The sequence below is a fragment of the Terrapene carolina genome, unplaced genomic scaffold, assembly GCF_002925995.2.
Source record: "Terrapene carolina triunguis isolate 2854851 unplaced genomic scaffold, T_m_triunguis-2.0 Scaffold22, whole genome shotgun sequence".
Classification (NCBI taxonomy): Eukaryota; Metazoa; Chordata; order Testudines; family Emydidae; genus Terrapene; species Terrapene triunguis.
In genome coordinates, this window is record NW_020664373.1 from 16567223 (window position 1) to 16592677 (window position 25455).

At 42.1% G+C, this 25455-nt stretch overlaps 1 protein-coding gene across 1 annotated transcript in view; it reads left to right on the forward strand.

Moving 5' to 3' along the window:
• LOC112118062 (DNA polymerase alpha catalytic subunit) overlaps positions 1–25455 on the forward strand; it is a 349709-nt gene that overhangs the window by 161614 nt on the left and 162640 nt on the right. The window contains exons 30-32 of the mRNA XM_026648867.1: positions 99–231; positions 6559–6690; positions 13498–13672. Of these exons, the coding sequence (XP_026504652.1) occupies positions 99–231; positions 6559–6690; positions 13498–13672 (440 nt within the window). The remainder of the gene's footprint in view (positions 1–98; positions 232–6558; positions 6691–13497; positions 13673–25455) is intronic.

A 25455-nucleotide genomic window follows, 5' to 3' on the forward strand; every position in this document is an offset into this window, starting at 1 on the left:
AAGAGAGAGATGCACATATTTACTGTGGTGTTTTTAAAATACTAAGATACCCTCTGTATTTTAAAGAAAGTTTTTTGTTTGCTTCTACTTCTTTACAGCTATGTAATTGGTCAGATTCTTTCTGACCAGTCCCGAGACACAATTGTGGAAAACATTCAAAGACAACTAATAGAAATTGGAGAAAATGTGATAAATGGCAGAGTCCCAATAAGTCAATTTGAAATCAACAAGGTAAATGGTACCACTCATCAGCTACTGCTAAGATTTTCAGGTTTCTTTTTTCCCCTCTAAAACTTTTTTGCAAGACTTCTCTGTTTAAAGATGCTGTAGTATATATGTGCTGTTCACCAAACTCAGGCAAGGGATGGACAGTCATAAATGATTTCTTCATGCATTTGATATGATATTACCAGGGTTTTTAGTTTGTCTTTCTGATCAGTGATCCAGAACTAGTGCTGGGAAAAGTTTAATGGTTCCTGGAAATATTGATACTGGTCCACCTCTCTGATTAGGCTACGTCAGAAGAGAAAATGTCTATTCCCCCTCTATTTTTAACTTGATTCTTTCTTTTAGATTTATCACTCTTACACTTCTGTTCCTTTCATTTTCCCTGGCACTAGCACTTGGGCCCCAATTCAGCAAGGGACTTAAGCAATATGCCTGACTTGAAGCCTATGAATAATCCTGTTTAATTTCTATTGTGATATTCCCTAGGAGCCTCAGCCATGGACCAGGACCCCACTGTGCTAGGTGCTGTACAAACATCCAACAAAAAGATGGTCCCTGCCCCAAAGAGTTTACAATCTAAGTAAGAAAGGCAATGGGACTATTCGTGTTTAAAGTTAGGCATGTGCTGAAGTACCTTGCTGAATGAGGATCCTAGTGTGTGTCTCACTTTTTCAGAGTCCCAAATCTGATTTGTTTTTGTTTTGTTTTTTTGGTCTGTGAGGCCATGCTCCAAAAATAGTGTGATAGAATGTACTTTCTTTGCCACAGCTGAGAACATTGTCTCCCAGGCCATTACTTTAATTATTTTAAACGTGGAACATAAACATAAATGGAAAAGAATCAAAAAGTTATTTTCACTATAGAGTATGTCCAGAAGTCCAGTACAAATTGTTGGGTTCTCCCTCTCTAAGGCACAGGGACTGGAGCTGAAATTAATTCTGATGCCCCTTCTGGGACTTTTTTTCTTTCTTTGTTAATAAAGCTTCTCTCTTCCCATTGGAGGCTTATGAAAAGACTCTTCTCTCCCAGCTTTGCCACAGTATAATAGTGCCCCTTCTCTGTTGGGCAACTCTCTGGTCCTCAAGAAAATATAAACAAAGTAGTAATGAAAATCACACACTTTCATGTCCGCGCTTGTGGAGTCAACTGTTTTGTGGTTCATTGACAGCTGTTCCTTTATTACCTCATCTATCTTTTCTTGAGGACCAGTATGACTACAATCATTTCAAACCAGTTTTCCGTTAAAAATGAATGCCATTGGAGATATCTCCCATTCTTCTTCGAGTGCTTGCTCATGTCAATTCCATTCTAGGTGTGCATGCCCACGTGCACGGTCGTCGGAGATTTTTGCCTTAGCGGTATCCGTAGGGTTGGCAGTGGCTCCCCCTTGAATGCCGCTCTCATGTGTCGGTATATCAGGTGCCGCTGGCCCTACGCCCTCTCAGTTCCTTCTTATCGCCTGTGGTGGTTAGTCAGAGTGCCTTTCCTTGCATTGCAAGGGCTAGCGATTTCGTTTCTACTGACTTTGAGCCTTAGGGCCTTGTAAATAGTTTGTTTATAGTAGTTAGTGTTAAGTGTAGTTAGAAGTTAGAGTCCCAGCAGGGACTTCGCTCCAGGCGGGGCATGCCCTGGTCTCCCGGGTTTAAGCCCTGCGTGGACTGAAACAGGCCAAGCCTGTAAGCACAGCTGCCTCAAGTGCTTGGGGGAATCACACATGAATGAATGCGATATTTGTAAAAGCTTTCAGCCCAGGACTCAGAAGGAGCGGGATATTCGTTTGCGGGCTCTCCTCATGGAGTCCTTTGCCCAGCTTCCGAGCCGTCCCGCCAAGACTCGCCTAGTACCTCGGCCTCAATGCGCAGTGCACCCCCGGCACCGGGTTTTGCCTGGCAGCAATCCCCATCGCTGGTGCCCAAAAAGAAAACTAGAAAGCACAGCTCCCCGGCTCCAGGCAAGAAGGGCCATAGGTCATCAGGCAAGGGACCCAGTTCAGGCCGCCCGGCCACTCTGGAGCCATGTGTGCATGCCTCCCCGGTCAGGGCCCTTAGCCTCTTAAAAGGTCCACCACTAACTCCCAGGAGCGGTATGGGACCCAATCCCCTGATGGCACCGATGCCTTCCCAAGCTCTGCCGGCGCCGAGAGAGCAGAGGCCTCTGCCCGTGCTGCCGACGTGGCACATGCCAAAGGCTCCCCACGAGGGCAAGCCAGCCGTTAAGACCCCTCAGGGGGCAGTGGAGCACTGCTGATCCCCCGAGCCAAGACAGCATTTTCCATCTCCATGCCACAAATCCCCAGAATCGCAGTCCAGATCCTCTTGGGCTCACCCTGGGTCACTGGCACTGCAATCGTGGTCCCTGCTGTCTCAATATGGATCGCCTAGGGGGAGGTGCTGGTCTCTGTACTACCAGCACCATTCACCCTCCCACCAGTCTTCCTCACGGTGCAGATCTCAGTCGCCTGCCCAGTGGGAGCGCTCCTTGTCATGTCTCTGGTCCCCCCCTGCACCAGCACCAGTCCCCTCGATACTGGCACCGATCTTCTCACTCCAGGCACTAGTCTCTGGTGGCGATGGTCAGCAGGCAGACTTAGGCGTCGATGGGCCCACTGTGGTCACCGGAAGGGGATTCCTCCAGCATGTAAGGGCAGTTCAGCCCCTTGCCCAGACTCCACCGGTGCGATTGGGCACCTGAAGCCATGTTGACATCGACGGTGCCACCTTGCCAGCATGGCCAATGGCCAGCGCACAAGGCTACTTCCTGCAGTTTTCGGCCACCCCTCCTTCCCACCCACCCCCTCTTTCCCGTCCCTCTTCAGGGACTCTTCTCATGAGCAACTCATTCAAGAAGTCGAAAACCTCCTGAACCTGGGGGCGGTGGAGGAGGTCCCTAGGGACATGACAGGAAAGGGGTTCTACTCCCGTTATTTCCTGATTCCATAAGCAAAAGGGGGCCTCAGACCTATTCTGGACCTGTGACGCCTCAATAAGTCTCTCAAGAAGTTGAAATTTTGCCTGGTCTCCCTGGCCTCCATCATCCCCTCCCTGGATCTGGGAGACTGGTACGCCGCCCTTGACTTGAAGGACGTTTATTTCCATATTCCGAAGTGTCAGATGTTTCCTCCATTTCATAGTGGGCGGACATCATTTCAAATTCACGGCACTCGCCTTTGGCCTCTCATCAGCCCTAAGGGTTTTCACAAAATGTATGGCACCAGTGGCTGCTTACCTGAGACGTCGCGGAGTCCAGGTCTTCCCTTATCTCGAAAATCAGCTCATCAAGGGCAGATCTCGGGAACAAGTACAGAGAAGCCTCAATCTGGTGCGTTCCACCTGCTGCGACCTGGGCCTGTTGATAAACGAGAAAAAATCCACCTTAAAGCCAGCCCAACAAATAGAGTTTGTTGGGGCGGTTCTCTATTTAACGTGACCCAGAGCCTTCCTTCCAGAGGTGTTTTTTCAGGCCATGTCGGACCTGATCTCCCATGTGAAGAACCACCTGGCTCATACCTGCTTGTGGTTATTGGGCCACATGGCCTTCTGTACATACGTGGTCAGTCATGCGTGGCTCCATCTCTGGTCTCTGCAAGCATGGCTGGCGTTGGTTTACATCCCCAACAGGCATGACCTAGACCGGGTGGTCAAGGTGCCGGATCGCATCCTATTGTCCCTGGATTGGTGGATGAATCCCTGGTTGGTGTTACAGGAAGTTTGCTTCGCGGCCCCATCCCCGTCGCTGACCCTGGTCTCTGATGTGTCGGACCTGGGCTGGGGAGCCCACCTGGGCGAACTCAGCATGCAGGGCTACTGGCTGTGAGACGATTTGGCCCTCCATATCAACATCAGGCGGTCAGTATGATCTTCCGAAAGTGGGGGACTCCACAGGTGAACTTTTCAGAACAGGAAATGCCACATGTTCTGTTCACTCCGGGGAATGGAAAGGGTTCCCTGTCAGACGCTTTCTAGCTCCCGTGATTGGGGGCCCCGATGTACGCCTTCCCACCAGTGCCATTGCTCCACAGAGTCCTCATGAAGATCAAACGGGACAGGGCGAAGGTTATCTTGATAGCCCCCGAGTGGCCTCACCAACACGGGTTCGGCACGCTGCTGGACCTTTTGGTAGCCGCAGCAAGGCGGCTACCTCTTTGGCCGGACCTGCTGTCCCAGAACTATGGCAGTCTTCTGCACACAAATCTGGCAGCGTTGCACTTGACAGCATGGTTACTGCATGGAAGACCAGGAATGCTTTGCTCAGGTTCAACAGGTCTTGTTGGGTAGGAGAAAGCCCTCCACCACAGTGATTTACCTGGCCAAGTAGAAAAGGTTCATGTACTGGGTTTCGGAACGATGTATCTGGGCCGAGCAGGCCTCGTTGCAGGTGACTCTGGATTATCTTCTGCACCTCAAGCTCCAGGTCTTGTCCCTGCCATCGATCAGGGTCCACCTGGCCACTATTTCCACCCTCCATTCTAAGGCAGGTTGGCCTTCGCTCACGACATGATGACCTGGTTTTTGAAAGGTCTGGAGCATCTCTACCCTCGCATGCGGGACCCTGTCTGTCCCTGGGACTTGAATCTCGTGCTGTCAAGGCTCATAGGGCCTCCCTTCGATCTTCTGGCTTCCTCCTCTCTTCTTCTTCTCTCCTGGAAGTTTTTGTTCTTAGTTGCAGTAACATCTGCCCGCAGTGTGTCTGAGATCTTCTTCAGAACTTCCCTATACGGTATTCTACAAGGATAAGGTCCAACTGCATCCGCACCCGGTGTTCCTGCCCAAGTTTCATACCAGCCAGGACATATACTTACCTGTCTTCTTCCTGAAGCCTCATAAATTGGAAGAGGAATGGAGGTTGAACACCCAGGATGTCAGGAGGGCGCTGCCTTGTACATCCACAGAACAAAGCAGTTTTGCAAGTCAACGCAGCTGTTTGTTGCGGTGGCAGACAGGATGTAAGGTCACCTAGTGTCTGCTCAAAGCATTTGGTCTTGAATCATCGCCTGCATCTGCTACCGCTATGAGCTGGCAAAAATGCCTCCACCAGTCAAGGAACACTCCACTAGAGCGCAAGCGTCAGCAGCAGCCTTCCTGGCTCGGTGCCAATCCAAGAGATCTGTAGAGCTGCTACCTGGTCATCTGTTCACACGTTTGTGTCCTATTATGCACTTACCCAGCAGGCCTGGGATGATGCTGGCTTCGGCAGAGCAGTTCTGCACACTGCAAGACCATCTCCATTGACACTGCTTGTGAGTCACCTAGAATGGAATCGACATGAGCAAGCACTCGAAGAAGGAAAAAATGGTTACCTACCTTTTTGTAAATGTTGTTCTTCCAGATATGTTGCTCATGTCCATTCCATTACCCACCCTCCTACCCTTCTGTCGGAGTTGCCCACAAGAAGGAACTGAGAGGGCACAGGGCCGATGGCGCCAGATATACCGATGCATGAGCATGGCACTCAAGGGGGTGCCACAGCCAACCCTACGGATACCTCTAAGGCAGAAATTTACGACGACCACGCATGTGGGAGCATGCACACCTAGAATGGAATAGGCATAAGCAGCACATCTCAAAGAACAACAGTTACCAAAAAGTAGGTAACCATTTTTTTTAAGTCCTACACACTCCAGTGTTTTGTTTGCCTTTGAAATACTTAGACCTAAATATTAGTTTAAAAGTTATGTTGATGAAGTTGTAGGTGTAGAGAAGGGGATTATTTTTTTTCAAACTCTTTATCTTCATGTGAAGTAATTATGGAATAGAGAGGGGAAATGATTTATTGTAAAATTCTAGTAGTCTTATCTATAGAAATATTGAAACCCTGATCTACTTCACTACTTCTGTTACAAAGTTTTTAAATAAATATAAATGTGTCGGACACTTATTAATTTTTTTTTTCAGTTTTGAAAATCTTCTTTCACTGCATTCTTGCACTGTGTATAATATTTCATACTTTGATTAAATCTAATTTTTAACCATTCTGGCTGTCTTTGTGCTTGTTTGAACTTTTGTTAGGGTTCCAATCAGGGTTCTTATTGTGTTTAGCTTTTCAGAAAGTTAATGTATAAAATTCCAGGTTGCTCTTCCAATAATGTTAATTAGGGAGCATGAAAGACTGATACAGAAATCTGAATGTCTGAAAGATATATTTATTATAATGTTATGCTTTGTATTAATGTCATATTTCAAAATTGTTTTCTGGTGAACAGTAGAGGGATGATGAAGACCGCTATTTATAATCTTCTTCTCTTTTTTTTTTTTTTTACTGCAGTGATTTGTCCAGCATTTAATTTGCATTATTCTCAAAGATATGTACCTGTTTTCCTCTTTGATCTCTTAGGCATTGACAAAGGATCCTCAGGATTATCCTGACAAAAAAAGCTTGCCACATGTGCATGTTGCCATGTGGATAAACTCTCAAGGAGGCCGAAAGGTGAAAGCAGGAGATACTGTGTCATATGTGATCTGTCAGGTAAAAAAAATCTTGGTTACGGCTAGATACTATTTAGGAGTTTTGGGGAGAAAATAAAACAAAACAAAAATCCCTCAAACCCTTGAATGGCATTATTCTGTATTTTTAAAGAACGCTATTAAGTAACGTATGCCCTAAATTTGACATAGTTTCATGTACTAGAAGTCTAGAAGGGACCATCGATCATCTAGTCTCACCTCTTGCATAACACAGGCTATAAGACTTCCCTGAATTAATTCCTGTTGGAACCAGAGCAGTCTTTTAGGAAAAACATTCTATCTGGATTTAAAAATTTACAATGATGGAGAATCCACCACAACCCTAGATGAGTTATTCCAATGGTTAATTACCTGTGCTGTTCAAAATTTACACCATCTTTCTAGACTAAATTTGTATAGCTTCAACTTCCAGCCATTGGATCTTGTCATACATTTTTCTACTGAAGACTGAAGAGTCCTATATTATGAAATTTCTATTCTCCATGTAGGTACTTATAAAACTGTCATCAAGTCATGCTATAACTTCCCTTTAGTGAACTAAATAGATTGAGCTCCTTGAATGTGTTATTATAAGGCATGTTGTCCAGTCTTTTAATCATTCTTTTGGCTCTCCTCTGAACCCTCTCCAGTCTTTCAATATCTTGAAGTGTAGACACCAAAACTGGACATAGTTTTCAGTAGCGGTAGCAACAGTGCCAAACTCAGAGATTAAAATAACCCTTGATATTCCACTGTTTATATATCCAAAGATCACATTAGCCTTTTTGGCTAGCGTGTTTAAGTGGGAGTTTACAGTCATGTGAGTACCCACCATGACTCTACGTCTTTTTTCAGAGTCACTGCTTCCCAGAATAGTCCCCCATCCTGTGAGTATGGTCTGCATTCTTGGCTCCTACATCTGACTTTACAGTTGGCCATATTGAAATGTGTATTGTTTTCATGTTCCCAATTTACCAAACGATCCAGAGCACTCTATATCAGTGAGCTGTCCTCTTCATTATTTACTACTACCCCAATCTTTGTGTGATCTGCAGACTTTGTGTGATCTGCAGAGATGGTTTTGTCATTTAAAAAAAAAAAATGTTGAACAGCATAGGGTCAAGAACCATTCCTGCAGGACCCCACAAGAAACGTATTTGCGTGATGATGGTTTCCCGTTCACAATTACATTTGAAGACCTATCCATTAGCCAGTTTTTTATCTATTTAATGTGTGCCATTGTTGATTTCTGTATCATTCTAGTTTCTTAATCAAAATGTCATATGGTACCAAGTCCAAATGCCTTACCAAACTCTAAGTATATTACATTAACACTGTTACCTTAACAATATCAACCAAAACTGTAATCTCATCCAAAAAGATATCAAGTTAAACCGGATATATTTTCTGTAAACCCATGTTGATTGACATTAATTATATTACCCTTTTTTAATTTTCTATTTGAGTCCCAAATCAGCCCTTCCATTGTTTTGCCTGGGATCAAAGTCAGGCTGACAGGCCTATAATTACCTTTGTCATCCAGCTTTCCCTTTTTAACTATTGACATGACATTCACTTTCTTCCAGTCCTCTGGAATTTCTCCAGTGTTCAAGACTTACTGAAAATCAAAATTAACCATCTAGCGAACTCCTGGACCAGCTCTTCAAAAAAAAAAAAAAAAAAAACTCTTGGATGCAAATTATCCAGACTTGCTGATTTAAAAAGTAGCTGCTGTTTAACATCCTCCTGAGTTACTGTTGGAATGAAAAGTGTTGTGTCATCATCGCATGATATAAATACATCTGGCTTTTCCCCCAAATACAGAACAAGAATATTTACTGTACGCTTCTGTCAATGCAGAAAAGGCAGTCCTATCATTTACATCTAGAAAGGGATAAATATGATTATTAAAGCCCTACCAAATTCACAGTCCATTTTGATCAGTTTCCCGGCCAGAGGATTTTATAATGGTCAATTTCATGTTTTCAGCTGGTGGGCTCCTAGCAGCAGGGGGAGATCGGACCCATGTCCACAGGCCTCTTCCAGCTGCAGGAACCTTCGGGGCTGCTGCCAGCACCGGAGCTTCGTTTAGCAGGGGGAGGCTCTCGGAGGTGGGCCTGATCTCCCCTCTCCCCCTTGAGAGCTGCCAGGCAAGGAAAGGACAAGTCCTGTCCCTTCCCAGCCTGGCAGGGACTCGCAGCTAGGAGCCCCCTGCTCTTCCCTCTAAGGATTCTGACTTTTTGTTCTCCCACCCTCCACCTAGCTCCCTGGTGGTGGATGCGGTAAATGAGTCAGGTAGGCAGTGCTTCTCTAAGTCAACCCCATATGACAAGAACCAGAAAAGGCTGGATCTCTTTGGGCAAAGGTCCTGTTCGCCAGCAGGTCAGCAATTTAGGATTGTGAATTATCAAGTGGTTATGGCCAAATATAACTTTACAAATTATAACTGATTCATGGCTTTTATTGACCATTTGCCACAAGAGCATGGGGAGCAATTCCAGTCCATCATCTCAGAGGGCCAATTGGTGGCCAGAACTGCTCTTCAAGCATCCTTTAGATGCTGATGACGCTGCTGCCAGGTTCATCTCTATGGCACTGGTTATGTGCAGGGCATCGTGGCTGTATATCTCGGGATTTCCTTGAGACATACGGAACACAGTGGAGGACTTCCCCTTAGATAGTTGTAAATTCTTCTCAGAAACCACATGAGAGTCCTTGCACACTCTAAAGGACTCTAGGGCTCCTTTATGAACCCTGGGCATACATACACCTACAAATAAGAACATAAGAATGGCCATACTGGGTCAGACCAAAGGTCCATCTAGCCCAGTATCCTGTGTTCTGACAGTGCCCAATGCCAGGTGCCCCAGTGGGAATGAACAGAACAGGTAATCATCAGGTGAGCCATTCCCTGTCGCTCATTCCCCGGCTTCTGGCAAACAGAGGCTAGGTACACTATCCCTGGTCATCCTGGCTAATAGCCATTGATGGACCTACTCTCCATGAACTTATCTAGTTCTGTTTTGAACCCTTTTATAGTGTTGGCCTTCACAACATCCTCTGGCGAAGAGTTCCACAGGTTGACTGTGCGTTGTGTGAAGAAATACTTCCTTTTGTTTGTTTTAAACCTGCTGCCTATTAATTTCATTTGGTGACCCCTAGTTCTTGTGTTATGAGACGGAGTAAATAGCACTTCCTTATTTACTTTCTTTACTCCAGTCATGATTTTATAGACCTCAATCATATCACCCCTTAGTTGTCTCTTTTCTAAGCTGAAAAGTCCCAGTCTTATTAGTCTCTCCTCATATGAAAGCCGTTCCATACCCCTAATAATTTTTGTTGTTCTTTTCTGAACCCCTTCCAATTCCAATATATCTTTTTTGAGATGGGTGACCACATCTGCACACAGTATTCAAGATGTGGGCCTACCATAGATTTATATAGAGGCAATATATTTTCTGTCTTATTATCTATCCCTTTCTTAATTATCCCAGCATTCTGTTAGCTTTTTTGACTGCTGCTGCACATTGAGTGGATGTTTTTAGAGAACTATCCACAATGACTCCCAGATCTTTCTTGAGTGGTAACATCTAATTTAGACCCCATCATTTTATATGTATTGTTGGGATTATGTTTTCCCATGTGCATTACTTTGCTTTTATCAACAAAATAACTTTATCAAAAAAAGGTTTAGTAGGTCACAGACCGTCCAGAGATTGTTTCCTGCTCAGTTTTCTTGGTTCCATAAATCCACTGAATCCCCCAGAAAGAGAGACAGATTTCAAAGAAAAAGGACTGCCATCTGCTCTCCATGACCACCCAGCCATCTTCAAAGCAACAGTTTTGATGGGTTGGTTGAGGGTTCAATCCATTCCACACCTTGGGATTTACATCTGCATGCATTAGCCCTGATCCCCTCCTTTTGCCTGTTTCCTGTATGCTTGGAGGCAGATCACTATAGACAAGTGAGTCAACATAGGGCTGTACCATCCATTTTACATAGTTCCCTCCCTCCCTTGCACCCACCTCCCTTCCTCATTCTTCTTCAGGGACCCCTCCCACAAGCTTTTATTGAGACAAGTGAACTCTCTCCTTCGATTAGGAGCAATAGAGCTGATTCCTCCTCCTCATAAGGGCAAGGGATTTTACTCAAATTATTTCCTGTGCCAAAGAAGGATGGAGGGTAGAGACCGAACTTCGTTCTAAAACTTGTAAACAAGTTCATAAAGTCTCAAAAATTCAGAATGGTGACTCTGGCAGCTATAATTCCTTCACTGGAGAAAGGGGTTTGGTTTTCGGCTCTTGACCTACAAGATGCCTATTTCCATATCATGATACATCCATTGCACAGGAAATACTTACTGTTCACTATACGACAGGATCGTTTCCAATGCTGAGTGTTTCTGTTTGGCCTTTACTTGGCCCCCAGGGTGTTCTCAGAAGTCCTAGCAGTAATGGCTGCTTACTTCTGACAAGAAGCGATCCTAGTCTTCCTGTACCTCGACGACTGGCTACCCCAGGACCGTTCCTACAAAGTAGTGCTGTCATCTACCCAGACTTTGGTCTGTTTCAGAAGTTAGGTCTGCAGCTGAATATTAAAAAGTCCACATTCTTGTAGAGGAGATATAATTTATAGGGGCATATTTGGACTCATTAATAGCTTTAGCGTACCTTCCCTTAGACAGGTTCGTAACCTTATCAGATCTGGTACAGAAAGTTCAGGGGAGCCCTTCTTCTTAGCGTATGTGCAACATGCCTCAGGAATCACAATAAGGAACTGTTTTCAGCTCTTAGGACACATGGCAGTTTTGTGACCAATCATGAAAGGTTATGTCTCTATCACTTCCAGAGTTGGCTCAGAAAGATCTAATCTCCGGTCAGATACCTTGGATAGAAGGTGACAGTTCCTCTACAAGTGAGGAACTCCTTAGACTGGTGGAAGGGTCAACTCAATGTCGGTGCAAACGTTCTTTTTTGTCGCCCAGCCCCAACAGTGACTTTAACAACAGAGATGCATCGCTGTTGGGATGGGGAGCCCACCTCAATATCTTCACAACTAGGAGAGATGGACAACTCAAGAAACCAGTCTTCACATGAATGTGTTGAAGCTCAGGATTGTCAGGAACACTTGCTTTCATTTCCTACTCCTCATCAGGAGCAAATTAATCAGGGTCATGGCAGACAACGGATCCTGCCTGTTCTATATCAATAATTCCTGTGTGCTGAAGCCATGAAACTATGGAATTGGTGCATGGCTCATCAGATCCAAATTTCAGCAGTCTACCTCCCAGGTATTCAGCACACTGCAGCTGATGTTCGCGGCAGATACGTCTCACAGGATTACAAATGGGAGCTAGACACCCACGTTCTCCACAGCATATTCCAAAGATGGGGACTGCTAGAAGTGATCTCTTTGCCATCTCCAGGAACAGGAAGTATCCTGTTTTCTGATCAAGAGGGGTCTGGGCCACTACTCTTTCTTCTATCTTGGAAGAAGAGTCTGTTCTATGCATTTCCTCCAGTGCCACTGATACTAAGGGTAATGAACAAGATCAGACAAAACAAAGTCAGAGTTACCGTTATAGTGTTGACCTGACTGAGACCAGCTTGGTACCCTTACCTGCTTCACTTCTGTGTCCAACTGCTGTTCATGTTCCTGACCATTCCTCATCTCCTTTCACGGGATGAGAGTTGTGTGCTTCATCCCAACATAGTAGCTGTCTGCCTTGGGGCATGGCTCCTTGATGGATTACGGGGTTAGAATCCAGTTTTTTCTTGGAACTCAAGATTTTTCTCTACCCTCCCACCAGCCCCATTTTCAACCTGCATTTTAGCCTCTGATTCCAACTTGTTTCAGCCTCTGTTTTCAATTTTTTTCTGTTTAAGAAAGGCTCCTTGTGCTCTCTGGAACTCCAGAATGGCGCTCTTGACAAGAAGGATTGCAAAGAATTTCTTACGCTACTCAACCCTTTTGGGTTGATCACACTGTCTCTGTGGTGCTATTTATCTATGCATTGGTGTCTGACAGTTTCTTCTCCATCAACCCATTTTTATTCCTGTCTATGTAGAACCTACAATAAACTTCTTAGCAAAATAGATTCAGTCTTGCTCTCTTAATTCCTCCTTCCATTCTTCCACTTAGTGTTTTGTCTTTTCTTTGATGATGCACCACTGATTATTTTAGCACATTAATGTAAGGCTGTGGTTTTGGTATCTGCTTGTTACAATAGATTATTTGATTCTAAGGTCAGAAGGGACCATTGTGATCATCTAATCTGACCTCCTGTGTAACACAGATCATGAATTACTTCCTGTTTGAACATGAACATATCTTTTAGAAAAAAATCCAATCTGATGAAAAAATTTCCAGTGATGGAGAATCCACCACAACGCTTAGGAAGCTGCTCTAACGATTACTGTAATGTGATAATGCTGATTTAATATAAGGTGATCCCAAAATGTTTGCCCTCTGCATACTTTTAACTGGGCTTATGGTAACAGTATATTTTCATTGTGCATTTCTGAATTGACAGATGGGACTGTTTACTCTGTCTACTATTACTGATTTGCACACACAAGCTGTAATAATACAAGCTGGATTTATGTTCTTGAATTTACTAGCTAATGCCAGCAACAAAAGTGTAACCTGTTTCTTCAGATTTCTTGAATTTGTATTGGATATGTAATAAAATAGCTGAAGGAAGGAATCCATGGTACCCTTTTTTTAAAAACATAGTTTTATAATGCTGAAATGTCTAACCCCAACTCCAACCCACATATGACTGACTTTTTTTCTCTTGGTTTGTTTTGTGTGTGTCCCCTTTCTTAGGATGGGTCAAATCTGAGTGCCAGCCAGAGAGCGTATGCTCCAGAACAGCTGCAAAAACAAGAAAATCTTACTGTTGATACTCAGTACTATCTGTCACAACAGATTCACCCCGTAGTGGCTCGAATCTGTGAGCCCATAGATGGAATTGACTCTGTTCTCATTGCAACATGGTTAGGTAAGTATCTAAAACTCACTTTATCCAGAGAGCATCAAGAGGCAGAGTGAGCAGAATTAATGCACATCATTTCTTAGCAGAAGCACATTAGGGAATCTGTTCTTCAGGTCAGTCTGTGTTGGGGAGAGACTAGTTAGGGTATGTCTACACTGCAGCTAGAAATGAACTTCCCAGCCTGGATAGACAGACTCATGCTAGCTCTCTAAAAATAACAGTGTGGGCATTGCTACACGCGTGGCAACTTCAGCTAGCCACCCAAACTCAAACCCAGGGCTTTGGGCAGGCTTGGACTTGGGCAGCTAAACGAAATTGCTGCCTATGATGCTGCAGCGTTTGTTAGCTCTGCTTGAATTAGCATGAGTCTGTCTACCCAGGCTGGGAGGCACGTTTTCAGCTGCAGCGTGGTCGTATTCTTATACTTTGTATGACCTAGATAGCGCAGCAGTGTGGATTAGTTGTATGCTTAGTCACATGAGTAGTCCTATTGACTTGAGTGAAGTTACTCATATGAGTAAGTGCTCATCTGTATGAGTAAGGGTTGTAAAATCTAACTCTGTCTGACACCCTTTAGTTTTTATAAATGTCAGCACTGTTGTTTCTTAGCAATTTAAGAAAATCTTGTGAAAACATACTACACAGTTAGACTATGTGCTCTTTGGCATCTGTCCAGGAAAAAAGAAACTTGCTTCTCTGTTAATACCTTTTCATTAAAGATTAAAGATATATCTTTTCAGAAATATGGCAATAAAGACCTTTTTCCTAGGCAGGCGCTCTAGTAATCCATAGTAATGGGTCCTTCCTTCCTTGTGTGTCAGGCAAGTGGAAAAATCAAGAGAGAGACGATTACTGCTGCAGGTGCACGCAGATTCACCCATTTTCGCTCCACCTGAGAGAGGTGCAGGTGCCTGAGCTTTTCTTAGAAGAACTTTTTTTTTCTTTAGATGATGGCAGAAAAAACAGTAAAACTTTTCCTAACCCACACAGAAAGGGCACCTCCACAGCTCCCTATTCAGAGGAAAAGTTCATTGTTTAGTAAGTTACTTGTAAATCTTCTCCAACAAAGGGTTTATTTTCTAACTCTTTTATAGAAAATATAACATGAATATCTATATACGTCATTTTTCATTTTATTTCCTCCCAAAGGTAATTAATTGGCCGAGCTGATGGAGGTCTTACATTCAACTTGACAGCATTTCTGTGTCTGTCTGTCATTGCATATGTAATGGGAAATCTTTAGAACACTGCATCCAATCGATAGAGCTCTGCAAATCTGCGGATATCCACTTCATATCCCTGGGCCATGTTTGCGGATCACAGATCAGATGCAGATACAAATTTCGTATCCATGCCAGGCTCTACTAATCTGTTCTAAAATATCAGGGAGTATTCTAGGCATCAGTACCAGAACCTTATTGATTTTGGAGAAAATTGGAAAATAGGAGAGACAGGAAGCCCCTGCCAGCTGTTTACAAAAGCCACAGCTTCGAGCACCTCTGCAGTTGTCTAGATCAAACTGGTTGATGGCCCCATTAGCACCTTCCAGCATAGCAGTGATCCTATCTTATCTCTGCCCATCCTCCCAATAGAGTTTTACATGTTGACACTCTGAATGTAACTGAGAGCTGAATTTGCCCTCACAGACAGAAAAAAGAATAATGTTGGAGGAGTGGGGTGGAGGAAGAATGGGGGAGAAAGGAATGGGAGCATGCACACAGCCCCTGGCATGGGGAGAGGGAAGAATGGGGCACAAAGAACCGCAGGTGAGGGGAAGATTGGGGAGTCCTGGTATGGGGGAAAGAGGAAGGAGAGGAAGGGGGAAGGCAGAGCCCCCCTGCATGGGGAAGGGTGTGATGAAGGTTTTCTTAGTCCCTGCCATGGGGGGGAGGGGAGGGATAGCTCAGTGGTTTGAGCATTGGCCTCCTAAACCCAGGGTTGTGAGTTCAATCCTTGAGGGGGTCATTTAGGGATCTGGGGCAAAAATCTGGGGATTGGTCCTGCTTTGAGCAGGGGGTTGGACTAGATGACCTCCTGAGGTCCCTTCCAACCCTGATATTCTATGATTCTATGAGTGTATGACCCTTCTATGGGGGAGGTACACAGAACCCCTGCTGAGGGGTTTGGACATTAGGGGATGCACTGAAACTTTGCTTAGAGGAGATTGGGGATGTTGGTGTGGGGGGAAGGGGAATGGAAAGGGGCCCAGAACCCCAGGTCAGGAGGTTGGGGGTACCTGATATGGGGTGATAGAGGGCACACAGAGCTTCTGCTATGGGAAATAAGGGGGACATTAGCGGAAGTGGGAATGGGGGTGCACAGAGGGCTATTGATATGAGGAGAGGGAAATGGGGGACCCTGGTATGGGAGGAGGGAGAAATGGGAGCACACAGAACCCCTTTCAGGGATGATTGGGAGGAGTTTCAGGAAGTCCCTGAAAAAGGGGGATGGGAGGATGGCACACGAGCTTGTGGGCAGGAATGGAGGGATGTAAGAATCACTTCATATGTGCAGTAGGCTTGCCCTACGTAAGCTATGAAGCATGCGATCCTCAAGAAATAGTTATGAGCTCCCTAATGAGAAGAGAGAGAAATCTGGAGCTCCCTTACCAGGATCACTTCCCTCACTGAAGGGTGTTCTAAAAAATCATATGCTCCCTTGGAAGAGGTAGCTTCTTTATCAGATCAGGAAGGAAGATGGAAACAGTGTTAAAATAGATGTTTTATTCAGGGATCTATGGCTTGGAGGAAGTTGGAACTCTTAATGTTTTGCTAAGAGATATTGACAAGGTTCCATCCTCCCATAATAGAATGTTAAAAAGTTTAAAAGGAAATTGGATTGTACCATTTTAACTATTAACTTTCAAGCTGGTGCTATAGAATCATAGAACCATAGAATCGTAGGACTGGAAGGGACCTCAATAGGTCATCTAGTGCAGTCCTGCCTTGATTGCAGTGGACTGAGGTATTATCTAGACCAGTGGTCCTCAACGTGGTGCCCGCGGGCGCCATGGCACCCGCCGGGGTATTTATGTGCGCCCGCCTAGTGCCCAGCAAGGGAGAGAAGCCGCGGCCCCGCACCTGACGGGAACAGATAACTCAGGCTGCAGGCGCGGTGTTTTCTGTTCCCGGCAGGCGTGGGGCCTGCCTAGTGCCCAGCAGGGGAGAAAAGCCGGGGCCCCACGCCTGCTGGGGACAGAGTACTCCGGGGCCGCGGGCCCCGGTGTTCTCTGTCCTCGCGGCTTCTGTCTGGATTCATATATTATGTAATATTAAGTATGATGTTTTTCGTATTATTTAATGTACAAATACAAAATAAGCCTTGAAAAATTGTTGGCGCCCGCCACACTCTTCTGAAAACATGAATGTGCAACTGGCCACAAAAAGGTTGGGCCATCTCTGACAGGTGTCTAACCTGCTCTTAAAAATCTCTAGTGATGGAGATTCCACAACATCCCTAGGCAATTTATTCCAGTGCTTACCTACCCTTACAGTTAGGAAGTTTTTCCTGATGTCCAACCTAAACTGCCCTTGCTGCAATTTAAGCCCATTGCTTCTTGTCCTATCCTCCGAGGTTAAGGAGAACAATTTTTCTCCCTCCTCCTTGTGACATCCTTTTATGTACTTGAAAACTGTCAGCATGTCCCCTCTCAGTCTTCTCTTCTCCAAACTAAACAAACCCAATTTTTTCAATCTTCGCTCATAGGTCATGTTTTCTAGACCTATAATAACTGTGAACTTTCTCCAATTTGTCCACATTTTTCCTGAAATGCGGCCCCCAGAACTGGACACAGTACTCCAGTTGAGCAGAAGAATTACTTCTCGTGTATTGCTTACAACACTCCCGTTAATACATCCCAGAACGATGTTTGCTTTTTTTTTGCAACTGTGTTACACTGTTGACTCATATTTAGCTTATGATCTACTATGACCCCCAAATCCCTTTCTTCAGAACTCCTTCCTAGGCAGTCATTTCCCATTTTGTATCTGTTCCTTCCTAAGTGGAGTACTTTGCATTTGTCCTTATTGAATTTCATCCTGTTTGCTTCAGACCTTTCTCCAGTTTGTCCAGATCATTTTGACTTAAAATCCTATCCTCCAAAGCACTTGCAACCCCTCCCAACCCCATCGTCCACAAACTTTATAAATGTACTCTCTATGCCATTATTTAAATCATTGATTAAGATTCTTCACACAATGTAGTCAACCCGTGGAACTCTTTGCCAGAGGATGTTGTGAAGGCCAAGACTATAACAGGGTTAAAAAAAGAACTAGATAAATTCACAGAATATAGATCCATCAATGGCTATTAGCCAGGATGGGCAGAGGTTGTGTCCCTAGCCTCTGTTTGCCAGAAACTGGGAATGGGTGACGGGGATGGATCACTTGATGATTACTTGTTATGTTCATTTCCTCTGGGGCACCTGGTATTGGCCACCATCGGAAGACAGGATACTGGGCTAGATGGACCTTTGGTATGACCCAGTATGGCCATTCTTATGTTCTTATATTGAATAGAATCAGACTCAGAACTGATCCCTGTGGGATCCCACTTGATATGCCCTTCCAGCTTGACTGTGAACCACTGATGATGACTCTCTGGGAATGGTTTTCCAACTAGTTATGTACCCTCCTTATTGTAGCTGCATCTAGGTTGTATTTCTTTAGTTTGTTTGAGAAGGTCATGCAAGACAGTATCAAAAGCCTCACTAAAGTCAAGATATACCACATCAGCTGCTTCACCCTTATCCACAAGGCTTGTTACCCTGTAAAAAAATGCTGTTTGGTTGCTTTGACATGATTTGTTCTTGATAAGTCCATGCTGACTGTTACTTATCACTATCTTCTAGGTGTTTGCAAATTGATTGCTTTATTATTTGCTCCATTATCTTTCCGGATACTGAAGTTAAGTTGATTTGTCTGTAATTCCCGGGTTGTCCTTATTTCTCTTTTTATAGATTGGCACTATATTTTTCCCTTTTCTCGTCCTCTGGAATCTTTCCCATCTTCCATGACTTTTCAAAGATAATCACTAATGGATCACTAATCGTTATGTCTGTGTCCAGTGGAGTGCTGACTTTGCATATGAGTTTCAGAACAATCAAAAGAAAAGTCAAATCCTACAGTTCAGAGGCAGTGGACATTTTGGTAATGGCCTAGATAGAGCAGTTGAAGATTTAATCTTGTATTATCCTGAGGCAGAGAAAGACAAAAAAGATTCCTGAGTTATATCCATTTGTTTTCAAAAGCCAAAAAAATTCTTCAGAAGATTATGCTAGCCTTATAGATATAGGACCGGATTTTCAAAAGTATTCAGTACCCACAATTGGGGCTCAAAAGAGCTTAGTTTCCGTTTAGGCACTCCAAAATGTAATGGCGAGATTTTAAAAACTGTTCAACGCTCTGTAGATTCTATTGTTTCCAAATGCATAAACTGCATTTTGCAGCGCGATTGAAGATGGGATTTTTTTTTGGTGTATAATATTTGTACAGCAGAGATGGTTTTTTTTTTTTTTTAGGCATCTGTAGCTCTGCAAGACTGATCATCCATATACCTATTGCAGCATCTTGTAAGATTAACAACCAAATACGTTCAGTTTGATATCTCCATGCCCCTGAAGTTTCCTTATTTTGGCAGCATTTTATCAGGAATGTTCTCTAGCATGTAAACTGTATTGGGTGGTAGAAACCAAGTCTTTTTTCCAGAGACCCACATTAAAAATAAAAATATTATTCTCACATAGTTGATCAGAGTTCTATCATAAATCTTTGAGTGATCTAGAAACATTCCAGGCTCTAATAAGTTATTCTGGGATCTTTCTGCAGTTCAGGGGCAGTGGACATTTTGGTAATGGCCTAGATAGAGCAGTTGAAGATTTAATCTTGTATTATCCTGAGGCACTGGATAGTGGCCTACATATATTTGTCTCCGGAATGCAGCAGAAATTTGTTTTTATAGTGGCTAGAATGTTGTCTTCAGCCTCATCAGGTAACCAAACAAATCATTTGATTCTTTAATGTCTTCTTGTTTTTACTTTGCCTATGCTTACACTAGGCAACTGTGCTGCTGCTGTTAGACGCTTATTACAGTGACAGAAGGGGTTCTTCCTTCACTGTAGTAAATCCACCTCTCTGAGAGGTGGTAACTAGGTTTATGGAACAATTTGTCTATTGACCTAGTAATGTCTACCCTGGAGCTTAGGTTGGCTTAACTACATCGCAGAAGGTGTGAAATTTTTCATAGCACAGAGCAGTATAGTTAAACTGACCTAAATTTGTAGTATAGACCAGCCCTATATGTCTTAGTCTCTGTTACACAGGAAATCCTGGCTTTCTGTCTTCTTGCAGTGGATCCAAGAACATTTCTTTCTGAAGAAGAAACCCTCCGTTCTGGATAATTTTAGGAAAATATTGTGTCTGATGGATTAAACTTTGCTTATCTTTTCAAACAGTGTGATCTGAATTGAGCCACTGTAGTGAGAAATGTCATGTGAACCAGATGTCTTTGCAGAGCAAGTGATCAAAGAGCCAGAAACAACTTCAGATCTCCTATTTTACAGAATTGGGTCGTTCTCCATTTAGCGAATGCTGCAGTGATGGCTCACCTCACTAGTCATGGCAGATGAAGTATAGCCCTGCTCAGGGAAACATTGCTTATCTTGAAATGAGCAGAAAAGATTTTCTGTGATGTTAAAGCACTCCACATACTATGCTGGTGATTTCAGCCTCAGAGCAGACTAGTTCAGCCACTCTACTTTAAATGCTGGAGAATGGAACCTCAGTCCACAAGTATTACACCAGATTTGCAGAATGTAGATAACTCTAAATAACAGATATGTTTGCTTATAAGTTCCATCTGTAAGTTCTCTATCTTTGGACTTGGGGTGGGGTGAAGAGGAATCTGTCTAGTCTTAGGGATGTATAGATTTACTGTCCCTGAAAATCACAGCAAACTCTATATGTTCCTTTCTTTTTCCTTTCATTATTCCGAAGGTCCTGAGAAAGTATCCGTGGCCAAATTAAACTGATTTCCACAGCCCCAGTGTGGCTCTGAATAAATTGGTTTGCAGACCTGACCCTATTGTCCATCACCCAGTTCCATTACATCCTCACAAAAGCAACCTATTGTCTCTCTAGCACCCATCTCAGGAGCCTATCCAAAAGGGTTATGATTTGTGGTACCTTGATTCTGAAGTGCTATGCAATGTCAATATCCTTCTTGAGTCCGAGGAAATTAACGGAAGATAGATTGCTGAAGAACCTTCTTCAGAAGACAATGAGTATCTCCTTTTTGGTGCGAACTAGCTGACTTCTTTAGCTTTCTCCAATGCAACCTAGAGCAAGATCTGTCTCAAGTACCATTTTCAAAAGGTCAACATTCTCAAATTTATTTCTGTCCTAGGATCTACTGAGTGTGTTTCTCTCATCCCTTAGTAAGGTGTTTTCTAAAAGCGGCCAAGCAACTGAGACACAAATTCTGTGGAGTTCACTCCCCCTTTGAAACTTACTGGTGTTTAAAAGCCTGTGTGAATTACTGAAGCTGTTTGCTGCATAAAAGAGAAATTTCCCCATGTCTGTATAATTGATTTCCATGAGAAATTCTAGTGGTCCATAGGCTTATGCAGATACTGGTGTTCTTTATTTGACATGCTAGCAGTTTTGCAGCATGTTAATTTAAGAAAGTTGCTTTTCTAGTTCCTGTTTAGTTTAGTAATGGTGACTACTTTTTTCAGGAGATTATTTTTTCTTCTGGTAATCGCTGCCTGTCTTATTTGTTCTGAGGAGAACCCATTCGTATGGGCTACCAAATGTAATTTTATAGAAACCCATTTTAAAGGTAGGACAAAGTTCAAAAAATGTTCTATAGGAATTACCAAAGCAAATTCCTTTTATTTATTTTACAGCTCCCCAAACTGTGCTACACTCTTCACTGTACATATAAATTGTACGTGGTTCTTTCCCCCAGAGAATTTACAGTCTATTTTGTCATATTATACAATGAAGGGAAACCACATCTGTGGGTTTGAGTAGGAGGGAGAGGAAAGACAAAGCAATATGATTATATTTCCTAACCACCACATCCATGAATTGATCAGTTTTAATTTTAATAAATCTTGGTCATTCAAGATTTATTAAAAAAAAAAAAAAAAAAAAAACTGCTCAGCTGTGCTATTCACATACTTTGCTGAGCAACCTTGTATTCCACAATATCTTAACTGGAGATCAGATAAAGTGCATGAGTTAACAGCCCCTTATTTAAATCTCTGGGTGCTGTGAATTCGGTATCAACTATATAATTCCTTTGTATGCTATTGATGGTCAGAATTTGTTAACAAGGTGCAGGCCCTTGCTTGAAGTGTGATTTAGGGGAGACCATGAGGGTTCTTTTTTGGAGAGCAAGCATGGGGTCTCTTTTTTGTGTGTTTTTTTAAATTACAAACATGTGCTTAGTGTGTGATAAGTACATTTAAAAAAAAAAAAAGAGAGAGATAAAGTAAAGCATTATTGTTTGAGAATAGTCCTGCTCTGGCAAGGAAATGAACTGGACTAAATTGATGTGTTCTGTCTCTAGCCGCTAATTCTATAAACCTTGTTTATAGTAGTAATACTTATATTTTCATTTTTTTCTTTACAAGATCAAAGTTTAATCACTCCAGTGTTTTGATTATATATAGGTTTTCCTTTTAGGATGTCTATTCAGTCAAACAAATTATTTAACTTAGAAGTATAGTAAGATCCCTATTATCTAAATTTAAGCAACGTTGGTAAGGTTATTTGGGCATTTGTATAATGGAGCGTTACTGGCAAAGAAGTCTTTAGGTAGGGGAATTCTTTGCAGTGCATGATATTGAGGGTTTAGATAATCAGAATCTTTCCGTACCTTCAGTATGTATGGAGTTGGGTGCTGAAGTACATTTCCACTTACGTGACGTGATTCTAAAAGAAATTCACACCGTTAGTCTCTAGGTGGCAGCACCAGATACTATTTTGCATCTGAAGAAGTGAGGTTCTTACCCACGAAAGCTTATGCTCCCAATACTTCTGTTAGTCTTAAAGGTGCCACAGGACCCTCTGTTGCTATTTTCCTGTTGTTTCACAAAACCTCTAATGAGCAAAGGTATAAGTATATAAACTTTTCTGTTTGCATAGCTTCCAAAAAACGCTGATTTTAAGACTAATCTCAATTTTTTAAAGATAATAATTTTAGGTAGTCTACAGAAATTAGTCAATCTGTTACCCTATCTCCCATAGTTGCCCTAAAAACTGACACTCCTTATGACTTCTGCTTTGTTTATGCTCACCACTTTAGTCTTTGGAGGAAAAAGCAGCCCTCTTCCCCCCCCACCCCCAACTCACCTACAAAAGTTTTAACTTCAAATTATTTTAGTAACCAAACCAAAATAGTATAAACTGTGATCATTCATTTAGTATTTTAAAACAACAATTACAACTTCAATGGCAACGTCCAGACCTTTCTTTTCTTGTATATTTCTGTCATACAAAGGTATGTCTCTTTGGTTTATCTTCACCATTACTTAAATTCTGAAGGATTTTTTTTTTAAATCACAAATACATCCTCTCCATTTTTTAAGGCTAAAAAACTGACCTGTAGTCCAGAGCCTTTAATGATAGTAAAGTGTTCAGTATGAAACTAAATCTGAAATAATTGGCAAAATCATATGGGTTTGCCAATGTCATGGAAAGATAAGAGTCAAAAGCAAAAGTTTATTGCTTACAACTCTTGGGGCCTTCTTTTTAAAAAAAATGTATTACAAAGGGAAGAGGAGCAGTTTTTCCATTCTTTAAATATTCCATGCTGTGGTTTTGTTTACCAAAATAGGGCATTCTGCCTTGCTGTGGAGGCTGCAACTTGGTGTTCTGAAATGGATTAAGTAACCAAGTAACAATCCATGAAAGGAAATAATAGATCATATAGGACCCAATTCAGCAAGAAAATCAATTAATGTAGGCATGTTTTTTAAGCACCTGATGAGTCCCATTGATTCAGTGGGACTATTCACATGGATTAAGTAAGGTATACTTTGCTGAATCATCACCATGATTCTTCTGTTGTTTTCCCCAATCAAAATAGCTAGTCAAATGATAAAGATTTTTTTAAAGAAGTAGAAGAAGATTACCTATTTGTTTGAATTTTTACCCATGTGTCTCTACCTACCCTGTCCCGCCATTTTTCACAACCTGAAAGTTGGAAAATCAGAGTTTAACTAAAGTCTGTGGACTTCCTCAGAAAGGGCAAAATATGATATCCCTTCTTTAATTTGTATTTAGTGAAAGGGATTATCTAAGTGTAGTAAAAGATCCTTTGAGGAAGAATTAAAGATACATTTGTAATTGGAATTTACTGCTATTTCTACATTAAAGTAGCCATCATTACCTTTTACTCCATTTCTACATTTCCAACAAAGAGAGAGCGTTCATATGTCCTTGCACTCATCGTTATTGTCTTAGACCTCAGATAGCCCACCTTTTGTTTTTCCCTCTGAGAATCTGACGTATAAAGAAAATGTTGAGGAGGAGGAGAGAAATTTTAAATAAAACTTTTATCTACTACTTGTCTTGCAGAACATTTGTCTTTTTCAAAGCATACAGATGAGCTTATTTTTAAAAAAACATGCTGTCTCTCTTAAGGGACCCTGTGTACCATGGAGTGTGCGACAGTTGCTATTAGAAATGTTCTTTTATTTCTAATGACCTGTAAAAATCTATACTAAGTTTAAAAATCTAATTTGGTATGATGTTAGCCTTTATTCATGTTAATTGCCTTTGTGTAAAATATAAATATATATAGATATATAATAGGAAATTCTTAAAACGCTGGTCTGGGATAAGTTTTTAATTGAAATTAAATAGGTTAAATTGGTATTTTGTTTGCAATACACTTCTTTCTCTTGCTTAAATCTGACCCATTTATTAGTTATAGAAAAAAATAGTGTAATGATTAAAAAATTAGTTGTAGAATTTTTTATTTTGTGATAAATTTTTAAATGGTGTTATCATACAAGTTTAATTCAGTTTTGTGCCAAGGTGAGTTCTTTGGGTCTATAAGTATTGTTTCTTTTCACTTGGTAAGACAAAGACTTCAGTCTTATATAGAAGTGGAGCTGGATACTCATCCTTTTCCAACTTCCTTAAAATCATTGCTAAATTGTTGCATTTCACACTTACTTAAATAATGTGAGATGACACATTTTACTTCCTTACTTCGCTTAATTTTCTTAAACTTTCAGTTTATTCTGAAAATATTCCTTTTTAGACATGTTTTCTAAGGCCTTTTTCTTTTATAATAAAGTAAGCCATTGTTCCTGAACATTTTGTCATATGTCCGTATTAGAATATAAATTTTGATGGACATTTATCTAGATTGTCTTTACCTGGGTTAAAAATAAATTGCAGATTAAGTAACTAGTCCTTTTTATTTAAAAAAAAAAAAAAGAGTTAAACACGCTGCTAAAAACATGTCAAGAAATGTGAAATTCATCAGCTTTACTTTGACCCTCAGATAACTAGGGAAAATGAACTTTGTGCTTGTGTTGGTTTTTTTTTCTTTTTATTGAGTCAGTATTTTTAGGATTTTTTTTATATATATTTATTTGTTTAAATTCTTGTGTTCTGGCAACCAAAAATAAATCATTTTGTCTCCAACACTGCCTTTTTAAATGCTGCTCCTGAATTTTAACCACTGCATTAGATTGAAACCTACATGCTGTTAACCACTGAGCCAAAATGAAATCGACCACTGCATTGAAATCAGAGTTGGCAGTTGTATAC